The 22,284-nt window shown below is 45.6% G+C and overlaps 1 protein-coding gene across 1 annotated transcript in view; it reads right to left on the bottom strand.

Moving 5' to 3' along the window:
• The window catches only part of RGS5 (regulator of G protein signaling 5), a 46,702-nt gene extending 26,583 nt beyond the window's left edge, over positions 1-20,119 (bottom strand). Inside the window, exon 1 of the mRNA XM_042925660.1 lies at positions 19,955-20,119. Within this exon, the coding sequence (XP_042781594.1) occupies positions 19,955-19,998 (44 nt within the window). The 5' untranslated portion in view covers positions 19,999-20,119. The remainder of the gene's footprint in view (positions 1-19,954) is intronic.
• Between the last annotated feature and the right edge of the window lie 2,165 nt (positions 20,120-22,284).

The raw sequence follows: 22,284 nt of genomic DNA, 5'->3' as shown, positions 1-22,284 counted from the left end.
GGACTCTAAAGGAACGAAATTCCGTTTCTAGCTGTTAAAGAGGATGAAAGGCAAGTAAGGCTCAAACTAAGCATGCTCAGTCAGTTCTTAAGCCAGGTAGGGCCCACTCCTGGGAGAAGAGGCGGGGGAGGCAACCACAACCCCTAAGGGTCTGATCAGAATCTATTGTGAGGCCGTAATTTATCCGGACTTAAAAACAGAAGTAGCCCGGAGGCAGAGAGCAGTCTTGCGGTTGGAAGACATGTGGTAACCACAGCTTTCATTCCAGACTCCAGACGTATGTTGGGAACGGTCAAGAGGAAAGCCAAGATGGGGAAGCATAGAACAGGGATTTTACATTTCCAAAAGAGGTGTCCCCAAACCATCCCCTCTCAGGGACAATCCAATGTAAAGTCAATTCAGTTTAAATCTGTGTCGTAGATGCCCCCTGCTGGCTGTGGGAAATTGATGCGCATCAGTGGAGAATCCTCTAGAGAGGCAGACCTGTAGATGATCGGAAGATCAGAAGGCAGTGTTCCAGGCTGCTGCTTGCTGAAGAAACACCACAGAGCTTGGTGGCACAGAAGTAAAAAGGACATGCGTTTTCTTGGCTCCTGAAAGTGTCATAAACACCCAGAAAAGATAAACAACAGTTTCGAAAACACTTGTTCGCAGCCAGTCTCCACAGCCTGAGAGTACTGCCTCCAGAGCCATCAGCTAATCTGACATGCAGGGGAAGAAGTGGGGTCCCCTGAGCTCCCGTGGTCAAGGTGGGAATCACACAGACAGAACCCAAGCCGAGGCTGACAGAGAAAAGGGAGCCCGGAGGGTGTGTGTTCACGAGGCAAGACCCATCTGGAAAGCCTCATCTGGCTGGAAAAGCCTTCCTGTTGGCGGCTCTTGTAAGAGCTTGAGATGAATGGACTTTGTTACTCATCGATGGCTCATGAGAGGCAGGGGTTAGTAAATGACCTTGAAAACCCTTAGCGGAATAGAAAGAAATACAGTGGAAAATCAGGCCAGTGCAGGAACTAAAATTCTGAACTCCCCAAGATGCTCGGAACATGGCCTCTTAAAATCAAGATCCACGGTGCCGGGTCATTCCAGTAGAGAGAAAATGTATCAGTTTGGAATCTACCATTTTCCTGAATTAACCTACTTCGATATGAACTACAGACAGTTCATGCCTTGCTTGTGTTCAAGCTCCTACCTCAACTACCCCGGACTGACTTGTTACTTTCAGGTCCCGCACAGGCAACGCACAGTAAAGGCTAGGGAGTCGACGCGGGTGCTTATTCAAATAAGCTGACCTTATTTCCGAGGATCATAGTTGAGATAGAAAAGACAGGCCTCCGTAGAATTCGCCTTTTGCTCACTTATTCAACAGATTATTAAATGCTTGTCCTATCCCATACACTATTACCAGTTTTGAAATCCCCAGTGAAACAAAAAGACAAGGTCCTCTCATGGAGTCTGTATTTTAGTTGAATAGGACAAACACAAAACAAGGAATCAAAACAATGAAATTAAAAATACCAGCCGGTTGGAATTGCTACGATGTGACATTGTGTGTGTAGGCTTTCGCTTCAGCTACATGCCCCAATAAGGAACTCACATTATCCTGGCGGTCAGCAAGCTTTTTACCAAGACCGTGCTGCAGAAGTGACCTCTGTAAGTGTTTCAGCTGTCCTTCCTGAGATCAACATCAGCTGCTTTGCCAGTTAGCAGAATATGTTAGCAATGAGTTTTTACATGCAGGTTCGTTCAGTAGATAATTGGCTCTTCCGGGCACAATAATGGCGTTCAAGTCATTTGGACAGGTGACTCATTGTGGGAACCCGCACCCATTTCATACAAAGGTTATACAAATGTAATGATCTCTTCACCCTTAGAGACGGCACCCATAGCTTGATCCCTAAAATAGTCTTGCGTTCAAGCCTTGATTTGGAGATTTCTTGTTGCCTGATATCACCCACAAGGGCCTCAGGATATTGTCTGGCTGAATCTTTCCCGCCAGTTGTGGTGGGAGCACAAAGAATGAGGACTTTACTGAGATTGGAGAACAAGTTATAGAAACTTTTTTGCACCAGCTCGTTAATATTTATTCGCACAAATAAGTATGGCCCGTTTGGGTTTCACGTTACGAATGGTGGTCTTGTTTTCTTAAGCTGGTAGCAAAGTCGTAGGGAAGCAGGTGGCCGTCACCCATGGCTCACCATTAATGGCTATGTTTAGCTACCAAAACGAACCTGAGAGTTGGATATGAATAAATTGATTTAGGCTAGTTTTCAACAGTCCCTTACTCTCTGTGTGACCTTATACAAGTTCCGTAACATCTCCTGGCCTCGGTTCCATCGTCTGTTAAAAAAGGACAACGTTAGTGCTGCCCACGCAAAGCCTTCTGCGAAGAGTGCATGAGATAATGTATGTGAAAGTTAGCATAGTGCCTGGAACATAAATGTCATGGAATACATGGTGGTGGTGGTCGTCCTTCTCCTCATCACCATTACCACCATCATCACCACCATCACCATCACCATCATCATCACCATCATCACCACCATCCTGAGTAGGGAAAGGGTTAACATTAGGCAGGGATAGATAAGGGACCTCGGGGAGGCAGGCTGCACCTTCAAGTGGGAGGCTGAAGCTGCTGGCAGGGGTTTGGGGAGAAAAAAAGGATAGATACATCCCAGACCTGCCTGGGCTAAGCGCCGTGAGTGGAGTCTCAGACTTTCCGGTAAGGTCCGAATAAAAAGTCAGAGACAAAAATCTTTGCCGGCAACCCAGTCGGGATCCCTCTCATGCTCGAGAGCTTTGTACTTGCCCTCGACAAACTCTCTCACTTGGCTCACCCTCTGTTGTCCACGAGCTTCCTTCTTGGACTCCGTGAGACAAGGACCAGTGTCTCTCCCACCCTCCTGTAACGATCATTACCATCATCGTCACCACCACCATCACCACGGCCTTCATTACCTCTACTTAGGAAACTTCATCTTATACCACCTAGTATTATGGTTTGTAGCAGTTTCCTTTAACTTTGGGGATATTAGTATTTGATCACATTAAGCGCATTTTCTCTTGGTCGGATGAATGAACTTCATGCCGTGAAGGGTGAAATGGAAAGGAGTTACTTCTGTCCAGGGCTTTTAAAATGGAGCGGTGGACGCCATTAAAGTATTGGGCCTTATGCACGTTCACACAGGATGAAATCATAAACCTTGAACTAGCTGCAAATATTCCAAGGACTCAGCCTGAACACCTGCTACTTGCTATAGTAAGAGGTTTTGCTTAGTGATTGCCTTAGCAACCAATTATATTTGGCCAAGATTTGTTTCCTGCCACCAACACCAATCGAAATTCTTTGTAAACAACATATACAAGCATTGCCTTCCCTTTTGTCTTTAAAAACCCCTGACTTTTGTTCCCTGGCAGAAGGTGGGGGGGGGGGGGGGGAGGAGGAAATGACAATCTGAGTTGCTACCCGAATCTTTACCTTCTGAGTTGCAATTCTGAGACCCCAAATAAATGCTTTCATTTTATTTTAGCTTTGCCTCTTTTCTTGGTACCTTCAACATGACTTTCTTGGCGAGATAACAAAGATACCGAACTGAATTAGGAAAAGTCAGAAGCAATTTCTGGTGGCCCTACTCTGGGGAAGACAGGAGGGTCTTAGCAGTGACCAAAAACAGAAGGGAGGGCCTGACTCACCTACAGGTGGTGTGGAAAGCTCTATCTTTGTGGCATCCTTGTTTGCTTCCTACTGATCAAAAGCAGACTGGACGTGGGCAGGTTGATAGAGTCCGGCCCTATCTGGTGATGCATCTTCTTCCTCAGTCACATGGGGGAGAGACACTCTGTCTCCCCAGATCCCTGATACATATGAGTGTGGAAGACCACGCAAGGTCACCGGACTTTCCTTATAATCACACAATCTAGGTGTAAGCGTTCTACCTGGTCGAGAGCTCACTCCTCCCCACAGCAAACAGGCAGAAAGCAAGTGATCTGTAGCAACTCTTAAAGATAATAACAGTGATTTACACAAAATATTAATTTACCGAGGTGTTAGTTCGTGTTTTCCTCTCCATAGAGTTTTTCCTCTTACTTTTAAGAATCTGTATTCCCTAAATCATAGTTCTGAGACAATGCTTGAGGTACTCAGGCATTTGTGCTTTCTTACCTCTGACAAAGCTGTGCTGTAAGGCCAAAAGCAGATATTAATTGAAGGCAGTACTCCATTTCTGGCCTTTGTTTTCCAAGACCCTAAACTCACCAGGGAAATAGGGTGGCTTCTTCTCAAAGAAAAGAATTGCTTTTAATGAATGGTAAAGGAAGAGACCGAAAAACAGAGGGACAAGAGGGCATTCCTGAAGCAAGTCAGAGGATGGTTGTCCAGTGTTCTCCAACTCATCAAACCACCACCCTTGTCCAGCCCACACCGCAGGACTCCAGGGGGGGTTGGTAGGACCATAGAAGGGCAAAGAAATAAGGTGCCCATGAGACTTTCCCTTAGCACCAGAGCTCCTAGCTTATCCAAAATGGTATCCAGACCCAAGCAAGGGCCCCAAAGCATTATGAAGCTTCAAATAAGAAATATAAATAATGATGTATCCATTTTAAAATTGTTCAAAACCAGTCACCTGTAAGTGTGAAAAAGTACCCCCCACACAAACACAGGATTGCTTAAATTAAAACAGTAGATGTTCGGGAGAACTCAGTAACCATATGGTGATGAAACCATAGGAATAGTGAACTATATGTGGCAAAGTTTCCATTGCTGAAAAAAAAAAAAAAAAAAAAAGAATCATCAAGAAAAGAAAAGCAACCAGTTGTTTTGGATAACTTAAGTCATATATAACCACCTGGCTCTGTCCAGAGGATCTCAGAAGACACTTTCCAGATCTCAATTCCATGATTACAGTGACAAATAGCATGTTGAATTGTGTTAAATCTCTTCTCTGCCCTTGGCAAAGATGTCCGCCTCCCAACTGTGGTAAAAGCCCGTCTCAGGTTATATAACTGCAAGAGTTTGCAGAGAAAAGCGGAACGTTGAGCTCTTACCCACAGAATCAAATTAATACCAGAACTAAAAGGCAGGAGACAGAATAGCATGGTGGTTAGGGGCATGGATGTTGGAGCCAAACCATCCAGATTTACCCAACTACCTCTGAGACTTTTGGCAAGTTTTTAAACCTTACCTCTCCTCTGTTTTCTCATCTGTAAGATGGAAAATGGAGACAATAATGGCACCTACCTCAAAAGGTTCTTATGATGATAAGCTGAGTTACTCCATATGAAGCACTTGGATTAATGCCTGGCAAATTTACCACGCACTCGGCACATGGCAGGGATGAGGACAGTGACCATGATGATGATTTGCTAACACTCCTATGCCAGTGTTAGCAAATAACATTAGACATAAGAAAAATGTCTATCTTATTCCTGCTGGTCTCCCCGTTATCTCCCACGCACATGGTCTTGCTCTCCCACTGTCGAAATGGCAATTTACAGCTGTTCTAATACTTGAAGAGCCAAACGAATCTCACTTCTTTCCTGAAGAGTAACTACGCCAGCCTACACTGCTTTCTGCCTTCTCTGGTAACAAGTCACAAAATTGAGACATAGTTAAGGGGCCTTAGAGGGCTTTTAATTTACCCTTCCCTTACTTTTTTGTTTGTTTATTTATTTTAAGAGAGGGTGGGAGGGGCAGAGAAAGACAGAGAGAGAGAGAGAGAGAGAGAGAGAGAGCAAAGCGGCCTCTGAGCGGTCAGTGCAGAGTTCGATGTGGGGCTCGACTTCATGAACCAGCAGATCGTGACCCGAGTTGAAATCAAGAGTTGGTTGCTTAACTGACTAAGCCACCCAGGCACCGCACCCTCCTCTTATTTTAAAAGAAAACACAAAACACCAAGGGTTATGGAAATTAAAAGGTTTTTTATAAGATCTCACGAGATCTTATCCCAAGATCTCTAAGAAGTTCTGGAGCAAGGGATAGAACACATTGTAGTTTTGTTTTGTTTTTTAAATTTTTTAAATGTTTTATTTATTTTTGAGAGAGAGAGAGAGAGAGAGGGGAAGGGGCAGAGAGAGAGGGAGACACAGAATCTGAAGCAAGCTCCAGGCTCCGAGCTGTCAGCACAGAGCCAGATACGGGGCTCGAAATCCCAAACCATGAGATCTTGACCTGAGCCACCCAGGCACCCCAGAACACATTGTTTTCTGCAAAGTTGCAGGCAGCCCATTTTCACTCAATTACTCTAGTCCCTCACGAATGTACATCTCAGCTCCATATGTATGTACTTCCGGCGAGATAGCCGGTTTCTTGCGGGTGAGTACCGAATCTTGCGTCCTTGGTCTCCCAGAGCACCTTGAAATCAACTAAGTACTTTAAAGTTGCTTTACCTCCTAAGCGCACAAGCCCACGTTGCTTGGGTTTATGTTCCAACTCTTTCTCACCAGCGGGATGACTTTGGGCAAGTTGCTTAATTTCTGAGCCTCCATTTTTCTATGTAAAATGGTGATAATATAGCCTCAATCTCATATCTATGATACGAAGCTAAATAAATTAATGCGTTGAAATGTTTAGAATAGCACTTGGAGCGTAGCAAATATTCTGTAAGTGTTACCTATTCTTATTGCCGCCTAATTATATTTGCCCTCCTATCTCTATCACAGCATCTTGCACATGTTACTAAATGTTTATTGAATGGATGGATGAATGGAATGGAATGGAACAGAATAAAATATGTTCAACAAAGATCTGGGTGACTAACATGCCAGATAAGCCCCTTTTCAGAAGGCTTCTACCTTGGAATAGTGCAGCTAATTCTGAGGGTACAGCAAAGGCACACAGCTGGAGGACACTTCTATGGGGTAACAAGGAAAGCCAATCCAGAGACGTCTGCTGCTGCCTGGTGAGGCTCCGAGCTACGTGGCAATATCACCTCCCTTGTGCTATTTAAAAATGGAAGAGGGGCGCCTGGGTGGCTCAGTCGGTTAAGCGTCCGACTTCAGCTCAGGTCATGATCTCACGGTTCGTGGGTTCGAGCCCTGCACCGGGCTCTGTGCTGATGGCTCAGAGCCCGGGGCCTGCTTTGGATTCTGTGTCTCCCTCTCTCTCTCTCTGCCCCTCCCCTGCTCGCAGTCTGTGTCTCTCTCTGTCTCTCAAAAATAAATACGCATCAAAAAAAATATATTGTTTTTCCCAAGCGCTGGCTATATCCGTACCAAGGGTTCCCGTGGAAATTGAGACATTTCCCATGCTTTCATGGCCTGTGCCTGACACATCCATCATGCGGAGCAGGTTATTGGGGGTGATGAAAGAGGCCGTGGGGGGACGAGACAGACAAGATAGAAGCAGATTATTTCCCTTTGACCTTCAATTCCCTGCCTTATTCGAAATATTGTTGGCAGGATTTCTGGACTTTTGGTAATTCAGTTGGGAAGCCAGATAATAAGGAGTGGGAACATTGTCTTCAAGTTGAGGACGACAGAAATTTATGGTTTATTTTAATTCCCCAAGTAGAGGGGCCAACGACCTTCCCGCGAGAGCTTCTCTGAACACTAGCGTGAGCCGTAGCCTTCAAACATCTCCGTGCCATTCTGCTTTAAACTTTTATAATTTAAGGGACTTTACAGACTGAAAGTTTCTAGTTGCCCGTGGCCCCTGCCTTATTTAACTTGTTTTATATATTACAAAAGAAGGACATAAGATGAGTCATAAAGAATATTGAAGAAGGAAGAAAGGAAACAGAGTGAAATTCTATTTATTGAGACCTTACTCAACAGTAACATGTGTCACATCACTTAATAAAATTATGGTTCCCACAATGTAACGTGTCTTCTCCCCGTGAATTTATGTATTGGATCCAAATGCATTACCTCAAATAATCAAAACCAGTTGGTTAACATTTATCTTTGGCAAATTATTAGGAGGGTTTGTTGAGCAAAATAATAACATAACTGTGAGGAACAGGACTATTTCTTTGTCTGAGGCCCGGAATTTGATTTCACGCCATTTCTTCTCTCCTGCCGCCAACATCCTGCTAACAGCCCCTTAATCTTCTCAAGATTTCTGTTTTCAGGAACGGTCTGCTCATGGATTCCCACGTTCGTTTCTATATTCATTCACTTCTCAGACTCTAATAGAGTTAACCCCAGTCTGTCGGGCACTGTACTAGAGCACAGGGGAATGTTCCACGCATTTGCTAAGAGATTGTCCCTCACCTTTCATCTGATGGAGCAGATGTGTCTATAGGATGCGGCTGTGATAAGCTGGCATAAACTCTAGATGTGAAATTAGCACGTTGGGACTCACGCATGCAGAGTGTATTGTCTGCCCTTGGGCCCGACACCTAAATTACCATGCCTCTTTATTGGTAAAACAGTGATGTTGATAACACCTCCCTTCCAGGGTTAAGAATTAAAGTAGGTGCCGTTAAATACCCAAAAGTGGGGGAAAAAGTGGCATGAGCCACAAGGAAGATGCGAAAGTTCCGTGAGAGCTCAGAGGCTGGAGGGCTACCTTCCCCCTGAGGGAGAAACAGAGAAAGTCTCCCCAAGGGGTTGATGGTTGGGGGGGGGGGCGGAGGTGGATGATTTGGCTGTGACCCTGTGTGATAGGGGGTCTGTGATAGGGGGTCTGTGACAGACCCTGTGACAGTATTGCTTTGCGTCCCCAAACAGGTACTCACTTCCTGTGCTTCCTCCAGCTCCCCAGGGATCCTTCCCCAAGTTTACTACAGACGTCCTCACCTTTCTAAGACGTTTTCCAAAAATTCCAAAGAAGCTTTCGAAGCGTATAGGGTGCGTTGCGGGGTCGCGATGCTGGAAACTTCTCTCCAGCGTGCTTATGGCGCTCCTTCATTTTCCTTCAGGGAGCCACGCGGTCTGCCTTGTGGTGCCCACACACCGGGAACCGAAGAATGGGATGCCCCACATTGTGTGGTTGCTGGGACTGGACGGGAGTGACTAAGTTAGAGATCTGGGATCAGGATAGACACAAGGTCCAGGAACCGAGCAGATGGTCACCAGCGAGAGGCAAAGTGGGCGCCCCTGGGCTGAGCACCCTCCTCTAGACAGAAGGCACAAGGGATCTTAGACAAATGCACCTGTCATTTCAGGTATCGCAAATGCAAGTCATGGCTGATAGGAGACCGTCAGATACAAAACACAACAAGGGACAAAAGACCCGAGGAAGCAGGGCCAGAGAGGGGCTAGGGCCATGCCACAGAAAGTAGATGGGAAGGACAGTGTCTTCTAAATGGTCGAGTATCTAGTTAAACCCTTGAGATATGGCCTGAGAAATGTTCACTGAAGATGCCAGAACATTCTGCAATGCAACGAAAGAGGCACAGACGGAGAAGGGGAACTGGCACGGGGAGTTGTCTCATTTAACTTTGGATGCTTCGCGGTTCTCTGTTGTAGCCCCATCCTGATACTTGGCGGCAAAGCTTTCCCAACGTGTAGGTGACTAAGAAAAATCGCACACTAAGACAAAGCACGTGTACGTCCACTAATTAAATGGTCTGACTCAACGCATCTAATGCATAACCTTGCCTAGCGCTTGTAACAACCCCGTGAAGGAAGTATCGATATTATCGCCACCTTACAGATGAGAAAACTGAGTTACAGAGAAGCTTGTCCAAAATCACCCGATCAACGACAATGGTAGGAGTCAAACTCAATCTCCTTACAGGCCCTGGGCCCTTAATCACTATGTGATAAGCCTGACTTGTCCTGTTCGGTCATTCTCGCTGGCAGCTCTATGCAACTGGCAAGTTGAAATGGGGAGACACGTTTTTTTTTTTTTCTTAAAGACGACAGTTTATTTGGTAGCCAAAATCTTTTGAAGGATGGTGTCTAGGGAAGAAGAAGTATTTTAAAAGTGGAGGCGTACAAAACTCATAAATTAAAGTCCAACAGATAAAACAAAGGTGAAAAGTCAAGCTGCAGACCTTGAATTAGTTCCAACTCCAACCAGCTCTGTGACCTTGGACAGGTCGTCAAAAGGTCTGGACCTGTCTTCTCATCTATAAAAGAAGGGGTTTGTCTGTGACTCTGCTCCTAATCTCAGTCTCTGATTCTGAGTTGGTGGTAATAGAGGAGAGAGAAAAACATACCACACTCCCCTCAAGGAGCAGAATCCATCAATTCTGGGTACTTGGCTTTACTGCGTGCATGTGAGCAATGAAGATTGTACAAGGCGCTCATTTCTAGACGGTCATAACCATCCGTTGTCTCTGCTATTCTTGCCTTTTTCTTGCTCTTAAGCCAGTATGCATTTAATAAAACGTGTTCTATGAGTGGCCGACGAAAGTCACGGATTCCTTCCCTCCCTACCCTTCCAGCCTTTGGGACTCATTCTGGCTTAATTACGAAGGGCCCTGTGTGGCTCAGGAAGAGAGACAAAGGTTCAGCTATTCTCAGTGAATCTGGAAAATAAAAGTTAGGGGGCAATTCAAAAAAAAAAAATCTAAAGGCTTTCGAACCCTCAGTTGAGAATTTGGAGAAAATCCCAACTTACAGAGGTTTTCCCTTCACTACTGCCAGCTAAAGGAGGAAGTGTAAACGCTAACTATGAGGGTAGGAGACATGTTTGCTGGAAAAGGAAAAAATCTCCATCAATCTACACCCATCTCGGCGAACAGCTTTGCTTTCGATTTGTCTGCGTGGATCTCTGATTTCAACAAACAATCCGTCTTTTTGCCGAGTTGTACAAAATATCAGAGGGGTGTGTGTGTGTGTGTGTGTGCGTGCACGCACAGGTGCACATGTATAAATGTGCATGTTCAAGTTGACATATGTGTTTTTAGATTAGGGGGATTGGGAAATGAAGTCTAAGCCTCTGGAAGCTTGTCATTCCGAAAGCACCAGCACCAGGTCTTAGACGGTGGGCTCTTTGGAGAAAGTCTTCAGTATGACCTGCACTGTTGACCTTGTCCCAAAGTGCATAGGTCATTCGGTCCCACAGTCTTGACTCAGGTATCTCTTGTGAACTGTCACTTCAAATATGTTGCCAAACACAACAAATGACTTTGTTAGTGGAACATCTTGATCCTTTCCAACCTTCCCGAATCCCCACAGACAAGGGCCTCCTCCCGAAACAGATGTTCTGCACAAGAAGATGTCAAAAAGTAGCAGCTTGACCAAAACAGCTCCACTTTGCTGCCAATAATAAGCACTTACAGAGGAGAGAGCACTTTACATTTTTCAAGTATTTTACTTCATGCTGCGTCTCCTCATCTGATTTGAGTGTGGTGGTTCCAACATCTTTCTGGAAGGCAGAGTCTGAGGATCTGAGTGAGATTCTGTCCAGACGGGCTAGGTGTCATTTGAGAAGTGTCCCGGGAAGCAGTCCGATAGGAGAGAGAAGAGCGGGTAGAATATAGACCGATGGCCTTGGCCTCTTTTACTATTCAGGGAGCCATTGGGATGATCAGATATTGACTGCCCAAAGCATTTAGAGACTGCTTGGCTGAATCCTTTCAACCCTGCACTATTTCCTTGTTGAAGGAGAAAAAAAAGAATGTCAGGCCAAGTTCTTTTATCCTGACCTGGGAACTGGATAGAATGCTTTGCAAAGAAACAGCCTGTCCGAGCTTTCCAGGAGCCCTCTGGTCAGAGCCAATAAACCCAGTCCCGTGTGCATCAGCTGTGCTGATGACACAGGCATCCTATGATTAGGTTGACTGCACCTTCAGATTTTCCAGGAAAGACCCAATTTCTAATGCCTGGGGTAGAGGCAAGCTGTATGTCCTCATGGAGGCAGAAATTGCAGCCATCGTGCACTGTATGCCTGGCGTGGATTCTTGGGGTCCAAAGCAGTCCCCAAGAACTGTGAGGACTCCAGGATCTACTCAGCTGGTAGATGAGAACTGGTTACAGATATAAAGGCCTAGAAATCCCGATTCAACCCTTCTCGTGCTAGCCTCAAGGATGGAAACTATTCCACTGTTAAGGCAAAGGGTGAGTCTTACTCCGGGCGGCATTTGGAAGGGCATGGGTAGGGCCACTCTTTCCACTGACTGGAGAAAAACATGGCACTGTGTGAAAGCAATTGACGGAACCACACCCCGAAGGCCAGGTGGGTCTGTGACTTCATATCACATTCCCCTCCCTGCCCTCCGGAAGCTTACACTCCTTAGGTTAGTACCGAAATCACAGACTGTTAGAATCCATGACCTTTGAACCTACATTACCCCTGGATCTGACAAGAGACTGAAACCATCTTTTCCTTTCATGGAATTCACCAAAATAAAAGAATCACATTCCACTGCACATAAATACAGATTTTTCACAAACCGAAAGTTTATTCTGGATGTGTCACGCGTATTTTTAAGAAATATGGGGTTCTTAATTTAGTCCATTGAGATCCAAAGTGGGTGGAAGAAAACTGCACATTTTAATTGATTGCTGCTTTCAAGCTACATCCCGAAGTTACTTCCCTGGCCTTCCTGCAGGACTTGGGAGGAGACGCAAAATTAGAATAAAAGTACACTCTTTCCTCAAAATACATGGTGTCCAAATTAAGCACAACAAAGTGATAAAGCTGGAAGAAAGGAAGAGGGTCATGTTAATTGCCTCATCACCATTCCAAGAGGCACCTGCCTCATAACTCACCCTCTGCTACTTATTAGAAGTGAAGGTTACAGCTCAGGACCCCTGTATTCCCCACCCAGTACCCTCTCCGTGAGGTGTAGAGCCTTTTGCACGTGCATCTAAAAATTCTTGTGTTCCACAAATAATTGCAAGAAAAAGAGAAGTAAAAGACAGGAAGCCTATTCCTATGACTCCTATGACTAAGGAGTGAGGTAAGGGTCTCTCAATCCATCCCAAGGTGTGAGCCTGGGGTTTATGTGTCATCCGTGCCTGGGGGGAGATTTAGGGGTATCTGTTCCATCTTGGGGCAACTGCACGTGAGCTACTAGAGCAAACCATGGGGGAGAGGGCTCCTCACCCCGCCCCCCACCCCCCGCAACTGACAAGTAAAAGAGTAGAAAAAGGATCTAGCTTCCAGGTCTTGGCATGTTGAGCTGCGTGCAGTAGGCGCTTAGTTAACGTGATCTGAGCCCGGCAGGCTCTGTGACAAGGTTTCTGCAGTCCGTGAAGGGACAGGAAGGGTGGGCGAAAGGGCGCCGGACACAAACCCCTCACGTCAACGTTGTTTGTGAACCGTGCACCCCACCTCGCCACACCTGCTCTGTCAGATCGCTTCAAAATAAGATTTCTGGGGCGCCTCGGTGGCTCAGTCGGTTGACGTCGGACTTCAGCTCAGGACACGATCTCATGGTTTGTGAGTTCCAGCCCCACATCGGGCTCACTGCCTTTAGCTCGGATCCCATTTTGGATCCTCTGTCCCTCCCTTCTCTCTGCCCCTCCCCTGCTCATGCTCGCGCGCTCTCTCTCTCTCTCTCTCTCAAAAATAAAACATTAATCCCCACCAGCTCCCCCAACAATTGCTAATGTCTCTCCACCAGATAAAAGCGCTGGCCTCTCAGTCTCTAGGTGCTTCTGTGAGAAGTGCTTTTACATAACTGAGCCTGGTTAATTGTAGAAAGAACACTAGATCCATGGCTAGTGCTTATCCACCTAATAATATAATTCAGTAATAGCGATACAAAAGTATGATCTTTGTTTGATCCCGATTCACACAACCCAACTGCAAAAAGACCCTTGAGGATATTTGGATGCTTCCTGGATATTTACAAATATTCAAGAGTTGTTCATGTTTAAGTATGGTCCTGGTTTTTAATGTCTTTTAATGTTCTGTGGAGAGTCGGTCTGTTCTTAAAGGAGACACCTGCTGAAGGAGTTGTAGATGAAATGGTAAAAATACCGTACTAGCTGACAAATTCGTCTTTACTATTAAAACAAAAAAGAGGTGAGATTATGATGAGGAAGGATGAAAGTCAATAAGTTTTGTCAAAAGCCTTGGCCCATAATTGAGACTTAACTCCCGATCACCCACGAAGAGGGAAAGAAGGATGGAAGGCAATGAAGTCTTTCATAGGGGTTATAGCATCTCTCCCCAACAAGGAAAGTATCCTCATTTACAGATGAGGAAATGAAGCTCGGAGAGGTTTAGCGACTTTCTCGGGTTCACACAGCTAGGAAATAACAGAGGTAGAGTTACGAGCACGGTGTTCATTTTACTCCACCTCACCACTGATGAGGAGGCAGGGAACAGACTGTGAGCTTGTGTCCTTCTCTGGGTTTACTTGACTCTGGTTTTTTTTTCAGCATTCCTAAAATGTGTAATCTCAGGCAGTCAAAAACAGGCTTTCACTGTCTTTATCCTCTGGGTGACTCAGCCTTTAAAATACAGTGCAGGCTCAATGTTATCTGCGAACTGATTGGAACTTTAAAGAAAGAGATAGGAACCTGCTATCTTCTGGCCTCCAGCCAGAGTCTGGTTCCTGTTACTAAGGATTGATTCTGACGGAACTAATTAAAGTTTAGTTCCTTTGCTTTCTGGCCAGCAGGACAGACAAAAGCCATGAACAGAGAGCCGCAGAAACATTAACCCCATCCCTAGATATCAGCTATCCCATAACAGTGGGTGGTGTTTGCAAAAGAAGGAAAAACTAGATAATTTTTAAAAATTTGTTAATGTTTGTTTACTTTTAAGAAAGAGAAAGAGCACGAGCAGGAGAGGGGCAGAGAGACAGGGAGACGCAGAATCCGAAGCAGGCTCCAGGCTCCGAGCTGTCAGCACAGAGCCCAACGCGGAGCTCGAACCCACAAACTGTGAGATCATGACCTGAGCTGATGTTGAATGCTTAACCAGCCGAGCCACCCAGGTGCCCCGGAAAAATTAGATGACCTTTCAAGGATCCTTCCACACTGAAGGTTCTGGGATCCAAGCGTGTTTTGAGTTGATGTCTGGTGTTTCAACATAGGCCAGGCTGACCGAAAGACGAGGAAGAGGTGCCTCCTTTAGGGAAGGAAGCTTTTCATCAGAAAAGCTGGCGTAGTAACTGCTCGAGAAAGAGCTGAAGTTATAGGATGTTAGAAGCTTCACCAACAGCTGCACCTACCCTCACTAGAAACAAGAACACTCACCTCTTTAAGACAGTTTTCCTATGGAAGTTGCAGAAACGCTGGAGGGAGTCTCCTCCCCACCCTCTTCCCTCTCCTACTCCTCCCCTCCCACTCCCTGCCATCCCCGCCACCCCGGAAATCCCTCTTTGTTTTGGAACATGCACACTCTGTCCCCTGGAAGCCCCCGAATATCACTGTTGTTCTTCCCGATCCCTTTGGAAGCAGAGGAAGCACCAGGCCACCCTGGGAGCAAGTCTGTCTCCACTTGTAAATTTATTCATGCGTTCTCTAGACAAAAATATTTATTAAGTACCTACTATATGCCAAGGGCAGATTGTCTTTTTTAGCAAATAAACTCTTTAGGCAAAGTGGTGGGGATATCTTTCCTCTGAGCAGATCTCTTCAATCTTCACAGACAGGAGGGGATGGGAAATTGACAGGTCCCCAGGAGACAGTAAAAAAGGACATGCTGCACAGGAGGGTAAGTGATTAGAAATTCAAAGTTCCCTCTGTGCTTGTCTCAGGGGCATAACACCAAGAGTACAAAGGAGTCCGAACAGCAGTCATACTCCCTGGGCCCTCTCCCCTCCTTGACTTGGCCCAGGTAGGTTCCGCAGATGGCCTTGGAACACCTTCTTCCTCTGGGCTCTTCCCATATAGGCCTGGCTAACTCCTTCCTGAGACTCAGTTCATGAGCCTGGCCTAAGTATCGTTTCTGGCAACTTCCTGCAAATTTTCCCTGACCACCGAAAGCTGTTGTGGGGTTGGGGGGGAAGGGGGAGGGGGGGCTCAGAGAGCTTTTGGTGGTCAGGGAAACTCCGTGCAGTTACTCCTTCATAGTGGATCTCAGCTAATTTCCATACGCTTTCTTGTTTATTTCCCTAACTGGGCTGCAGTTTCCTTGAGAGCAGGGTCTGGGTCCTGTGTCCTTACGCCTAAGGCAAGTATGGAAGTTTGAAAGGCAATCCAGAGAACTGATCAATACTGTGGCATCAATAAGAACGAAAACAAAGTTATTCTTAGTGATTCCCCACCCCTCAACTTTATTGAACTATTTAGTTTATTGAAATTTATGAACAATTTAGTTCATTTACTTCCTTAACATTATAGTGTTTCAATTGGCGATTGATATTGGCGATTATATCACAAGACGATGAGCTACAACAGGGTTCAAATTCATACTTATTTGCAGAAAGCATGATCCTAACGTTAACTGGAGGCTCCACCCCTATCTCTGTAGGCTTCTTTGGTGATCTCTTACTGGTTCTGACTGAGCTATGACTTGTTGAATTTCACTGCTACAGTGTTCTTTCCACCGTTGGCCCAAGGGTGTGTTCATGCCTTTGAAAAACCTGAGTTTACTTAATCCTGCAGACCCAGGAGCCTTGGCCCACTCAGCAAGGTGTTTCCACATGGCTTAACAACCTTAAAAGATTAGTTGATTAATGGCCCTGCTTATTAGATGCCTTTCTATTCTAAATTATCCACACCTAGACCCATATAAATCAAAGAGGAGGAAAAAATGGAATGTGTAGTAAAAATAAATATAAACGAAAAGTACCAAAATATCACCTTTGTTATTAACCCTGCACAGCTCCTGAAATTCCCACAAACTGGAGATGACCAGAAGCTTCCCTGTGAACTGTGGATTGAAAATATTTTCACCACCTTAAACAGAAATCAGGGGCGCCCAGGTGGCTCAGTTGGTCAAGCGTCTAACTTCAGCTCGGGTCATGATCTCCGGTTTCGTGAGTTTGAGCCCCGCATCGGCCTCTGTGCTGATGGCTCGGAGCCTAGTGCCTGCTTTGGATTCTGTGTCTCCCTCTCTCTCTCTGCCCCTCCCCTGCCTGCACTCAGTCTCTCAGTCTCTCTGTCTCTCTCTCAAATATAAACATTAAAAAAAGAAAAAAAGAAATAAAAAAAGAAATCAGATCTACAGCAGACGCTGGCAGAGGTAAGGAGTTCATGACACTTCATTAATATCCCAGGGAAAACTCTCTGTCAGAAGCCAAGTCTTCATTATTTGTTTCCTCCCCTCTTGGGTTGGTGTGAACCGTGAACGTGGTGACAGGACTAGTCAGCACTGAGGGAGAACGAGGGAGAACGATTATAATAATCACACCGGCTGCTTATATTACACTAACAACTTTTTGGGAATCATCATAACACTTTTCATTTTAGAATATTTTTGTCTTCTTCCAAAGAGCCATATTTATTTTTTTAATTTTTTTTTAAGTTTATTTATTTTGACAGAGAAAGAGAGTGGGAGCAGGGGACGGGGAGGGAGAGACAGAAACAACGTGTGCATGGCCAGCATGGAGCCTGATGCGGGGCTCAAACTCACGAGCTGTGAGATCATGACCTGAGCCGAAGTCGGACGCTTAACCTACTGAGCCACCCAGGCGCCCCACTGGTCTCGTTAAATATATAAAAATACGTGAGGTCAACTTTGAGTTTTAATAAGCAGTGATCTTAAAGATCTAAAGAAAGAAAGAATAGCTTCTATCATTATGTAAAAGTTGACTCTGGTTTAATGCTTCCCTCCACGTTGAAAAAAGAAATATGTTCTGGGATTAAATCTCCCGGTACACGAAGTAAAGTTTGCTTTCTTATGAGCAGGTTGTTTCTGCAACAGCCATGATTTCAGCACAGGGTTCGGTTCTTGATGATTTTTCATTAATTGAGTCTTTTCGGCTCCCAAATGTTTAGAGAGAAATCAATTTGATAAATTTCCCTTTAATTGCATCTCTTGCTAGCCACAGAATTCAACTGTGCTTTGAACATATTGAAACTATGTTAGAATGGAAAAGGATGTTAGAGAATGGCAAATCCAAGTCTCCTTGATTCAATAAGAAGATAGAATCCCGGGGCAGTGAAAGAACTTGCTCATGGGTGCAAATGTAGATAATGACAAGACTGAATCTGCTCCTAACTCCTTCACCGGTCCTCTTTCCACCAGGATAAATCACAACACGCTAATCTGGTTTTGGTAAACTGAATTTTATTTCCAAAGCAACTGAAAGGTGCAATTTCACTCTTCAGCAGAGCTTTGTGTTATAAACAGATTAGTTTTGTATGCATGTATGTTGTCCTAATTTCTTATGTATGAGTCTTCAGATATCTTTATCTAAGCATTGAGACCTACCCACGTTCCTCTTGTAATGTGGAGAGAAATGGGGGGGGGGGTGGGCATCTGGTGAAGAAGGAGGTGAGAGACAGAGAGGAGAGCAAAGATGATGGGTTTGGATGCATTCATTCAAGCAATAAGCTTCCCTTAGAATAGATAGTCTCAGGCTCTCTTTTTTTTTTTTTTTTTTTTTTTGACATTTATTTATTTTTGAGAGAGAGAGAGAGAGAGAGAGAGAGAGAGAGAGAGAGCATGAGCCGGGGAGGGTCAGAGAGAGAGCTACACACAGAATCTGAAACAGGCTCCAGGCTCTGAGCTGTCAGCGCAGAGCCCGACGCGGGGCTTGAACCCATGGACCGCAAGATCGTGACCTGAGCTGAAGTCGGACGCTTAACCGACTGAGCCACCCAGGTGCCCCAATAGTCTCAGACTCTTTCCACGAACGTGTGCTAACAGTTGCACAATCCCATTCCTCTAAAAACTCCTCTCAGCATTGTCCTTGGAAATCAGACTCTATTTGCAATGGAAATGGACCACAAAAAACAAGAATGAGTAGGACACAATTCGAAGATTCTACCACATGCCAGTGAATGAAAAGGTTCAGGCAATCCAGGAAAACATGCTTGCTCCTTGGCCACCCTCAAGTATCCCACGTGCACATTAGTTATATCCTGGAGCATAGGATGTCACTGTGCACTCAAAGATACAAAAAGGGATTCAATATTAAGGTTGATCATGAATCAGATATAAAACAGTAATAGGGGTCAGACCTGAGCTTGTAAGAGACGAGAGAAATCATAAATAGCCCATGGAACACAACCTTCTTAGGCAAACACTGCCAGAGCCTTTAGAGATGGAGTTAAGTTGCACACAGATCACTTTATTTCCTTTAAATAATGAAGCCTCGCACCAAATGTGATCAAATCCATGCTTAAGAAATAAGAGGAAAATACACATCCCTACTTCTGTGCGTCAGGTAGGGTTGTTGGGTTAACTTTTCTAACAAGTCCGATATTTGTTTTCTTCTATTTACTTGGCCCAGATGCTTAGGGTTCCCTCCAGAATATTGTCTACCTTAAGGATAACCAGAGAACCTCAAAGGTATTTTCCCATTTATCTAAAAAGGAAGGCTAGCTAATAAATAACCTCTGTGTCCCAACCGCCTTCTTCTCGCCAGGATTCCGGCTAATTTTATCCAGTGGGATCAAGATACACAGCACAATGAGAAATCCTCTCTTCCTCCTGGCACACCTGCCTCTCTCTCAGTCCACGCACATTAATCAATGAAGGTTAACATTTACACAGTTCTCCTAGGTGCCAGGGAGTGGGCTGAGGGTTTAATATACAGTAACTCATTCAATCCTCATAAGCAGCCCCCGAGGTAGGTTACTGGCATCTCCATTTCAGAGAAGGAAGCTGAGATACGGAGAGTAAATAAACTGCCCGACCCCACAAAACAGTAGGACCGGGATTCCAACACAGGCGATTCGATATTGTATTTCTTGCTCTTAACCATACACTTCTGACTCTGAGCAAGCACCCTATGGACGAGGCATCTCCTTGGAGGAAATGAAGTTCGAGATCTTAAATGATGCACGAAATACCCCATGGTGCCTCTATCTGTCTCCTATTGCTCAGATCTTACAAGCCTCTGTGCTGTTAGCAGAGAGGAGGCGAGCCCCAATCTGTAATCCCACACCTGTTTCCGCACAAACAACAACAACTCTCTATCGCCTCTGGATATCCACCCCTGCGCAAAGATTCTCCGTATCTCCATCTCTTAAGCCAAAATAACTTGGTTCTCACCTTTCCAGGCACGAATGGGGCAAAGCCGCGAGTCCTTTGCACATTGTGGCAAGCGGCTCAGCGTCTCGGTTTTGAACACGCGATTCTGCACAGCAGAGCGAGTCTTTGAGAACTCCTTAACTGTCTGGGACTGCCTTTCCCTCCGAGGAATATATAGAGGCTCTTTGCCAGCCCTCTGCTGCTCCCTGGACCAATCCAGACCTCAGAGGAAATCGCTGGCTGGGGCACAGCCGTTGGAGGAGGAGGCTGGAATCCCGTCTCTGCAGCGTTAGCCTCCGGCTGCTCCAGCAGGGGCCTCCCCGGTGCACTGGTCATTCAGGTTTTAACACGTGAATGTGAGCCCACCGCGGAGCAGAGTGCCAGGGGCCACCCCAGATCTGCCCAAATCATAGCCTGTTCGGACTGCAAGGGCCCTGGAGAGCAGTTCGCCCAACTCCGAATCACGGTGCAGAAGGCGAGACCTCGAAAAGCCCAGGGGACGCGTCCTGAGTATCTCCTTGTGCCAGGCTGCCAGGTGCTTAGCGGGATGCTAGGGGTTCAAAGAAAGGCACCCCCCCTGCTCTCGAGACCCCAAAACATCACATCAATGCAACGTAAGCGAGCCATGGAGGAACGGCCAAAATGTGCAAGCTCTCAAGGGCAGCCAGACAAGATGTGGGGGAGGAAATGAGCCTCGAGCTTAGTGACATAAGAGATAAAACACCCCACGCCGTTCTATCCGCCAGCTGTTACCCCCAAGTCCCCCTGATTCTGTAGTTGGTCTTCTGATTGGTCTTTACTTTGATAACGTCTTCAGGTAATTCCGTGGACCCAGCCCCCACTACCCGTCCCGAGCCCGGCTGCCTTCCCTTGCCCTTCAACCTTTCCCTGCCTCCTTTCACTCCAGGATTATTTCCACCAAAAGTTACCGTACTTGTGTTTCGTCCTGTCAGGACCCAGGGGGTTGATAAATGAACACAATGCCCTGAGGGGTGGGCAGGCGTCCAAGCTAAAAATAAACAGCACCATTAGCATCTGGAAGAAAAGCTCTACATTTAGAGTTCAAGATGATTCTCACAGTGTTCCCTGTTGTCTGAAATCATTTGTTTTACACTGTTGGTCAGGGCCCCTTGTTGGCTTGTAAAATCAATATAAGCGTATTGTGATCTAACGTTCTAAATTAAATAAATAGATTATAACAGACACATATGCATTGCATTCTACATTGCATGAAGAAACTTAAACATTGTTTCCTGAAAGTTTTGCTTTAATTATCAATGTGGGTGTATGAACAAGGTCGTTAGATAAGCTGTGTTTCTGACTATACTTTGTAATCAAAAAGGCTTGAGGACCACAGCTCTACACCATATATTTTATTAGCAAGGAACCCTGTCACCTTCACCTTTGTAACCCCAGCACTTAGCACAACATCAGGCATGTCGACATTTACAGCTATTGCTTCCGCTAAATGCAACTGTCCAGATTCTGCCATTTCCTGGCAGCGCAGACACCTGCAGGTCAACTCATCTGCGCGATGGAACGCAGTGGTCCTAGAGATTATGAACAGTGTTGTTGACCTTGAGTCTCAGGTTGGGAGTATCTAGACTAGCAGAGGAGACTCCTTGGGGCAAGAGCTTAAGTTACCGCTTGCTATTTAAGGATCCTCGAGGAGAGCATAATACGAAAAACAAGCGATGTAGAGCAATGGAGGGTGATGTCTTAGCCAGGGCTGAAGATCAAAGCAGGTTTCTGGCCGATCCGGAACTCATGTGATGAACGGGTGGGCTATTCAAGAATCAAAACGATCTCAGTCATACTAAAAGGTGGGCTGGAACCCAAAACACAAAAAGATGCAAAACGCAATAGAAATAAATAAGAAGCCAGTCCCTTTTTGTTTCTAAAACTCCGTAAGGACGGCATATCCTGAGCGCGTGCAACTGAGCCTGCTCATTGTATTAGTCAGGGTTCTGCAGAGAAACATGGCCATATATACACATATATAAATATACACGTATGTTATTGCAAGGAATTGGCTTATGTGATTACGAAGGCTGAGACGTCCCAAGACCTGCCGTCCTCAAGCTTTAGGCCCAGGAGACCCAGTGACATACAGTCCTAGTGCAAAGGCCTGAGAAGGAGAACCTGTGGTAGACTTCCAGTCTGAGTCCAAATCTGAAGACGTGGAGAAGACCCAGGGCCCAGCGAAGATAGGCAGAGAGAATGAATTCTCGTGTCCTTAGGGTTTATTTTGTTCTACTCAGGCCTTCAGTGGATTGGATGAGACCCACCCACACTGGGGAGGCCAAACGGGTTGGCTGGTTCAAATGTTAATCTCTTCCGGGGGCAACTGG

Source organism: Panthera leo, chromosome F3, assembly GCF_018350215.1.
Source record: "Panthera leo isolate Ple1 chromosome F3, P.leo_Ple1_pat1.1, whole genome shotgun sequence".
NCBI classification, from domain to species: Eukaryota; Metazoa; Chordata; class Mammalia; order Carnivora; family Felidae; genus Panthera; species Panthera leo.
Note: the sequence above shows the minus strand (reverse complement) of the source record. Positions and strands in the feature narration are given on the sequence as shown.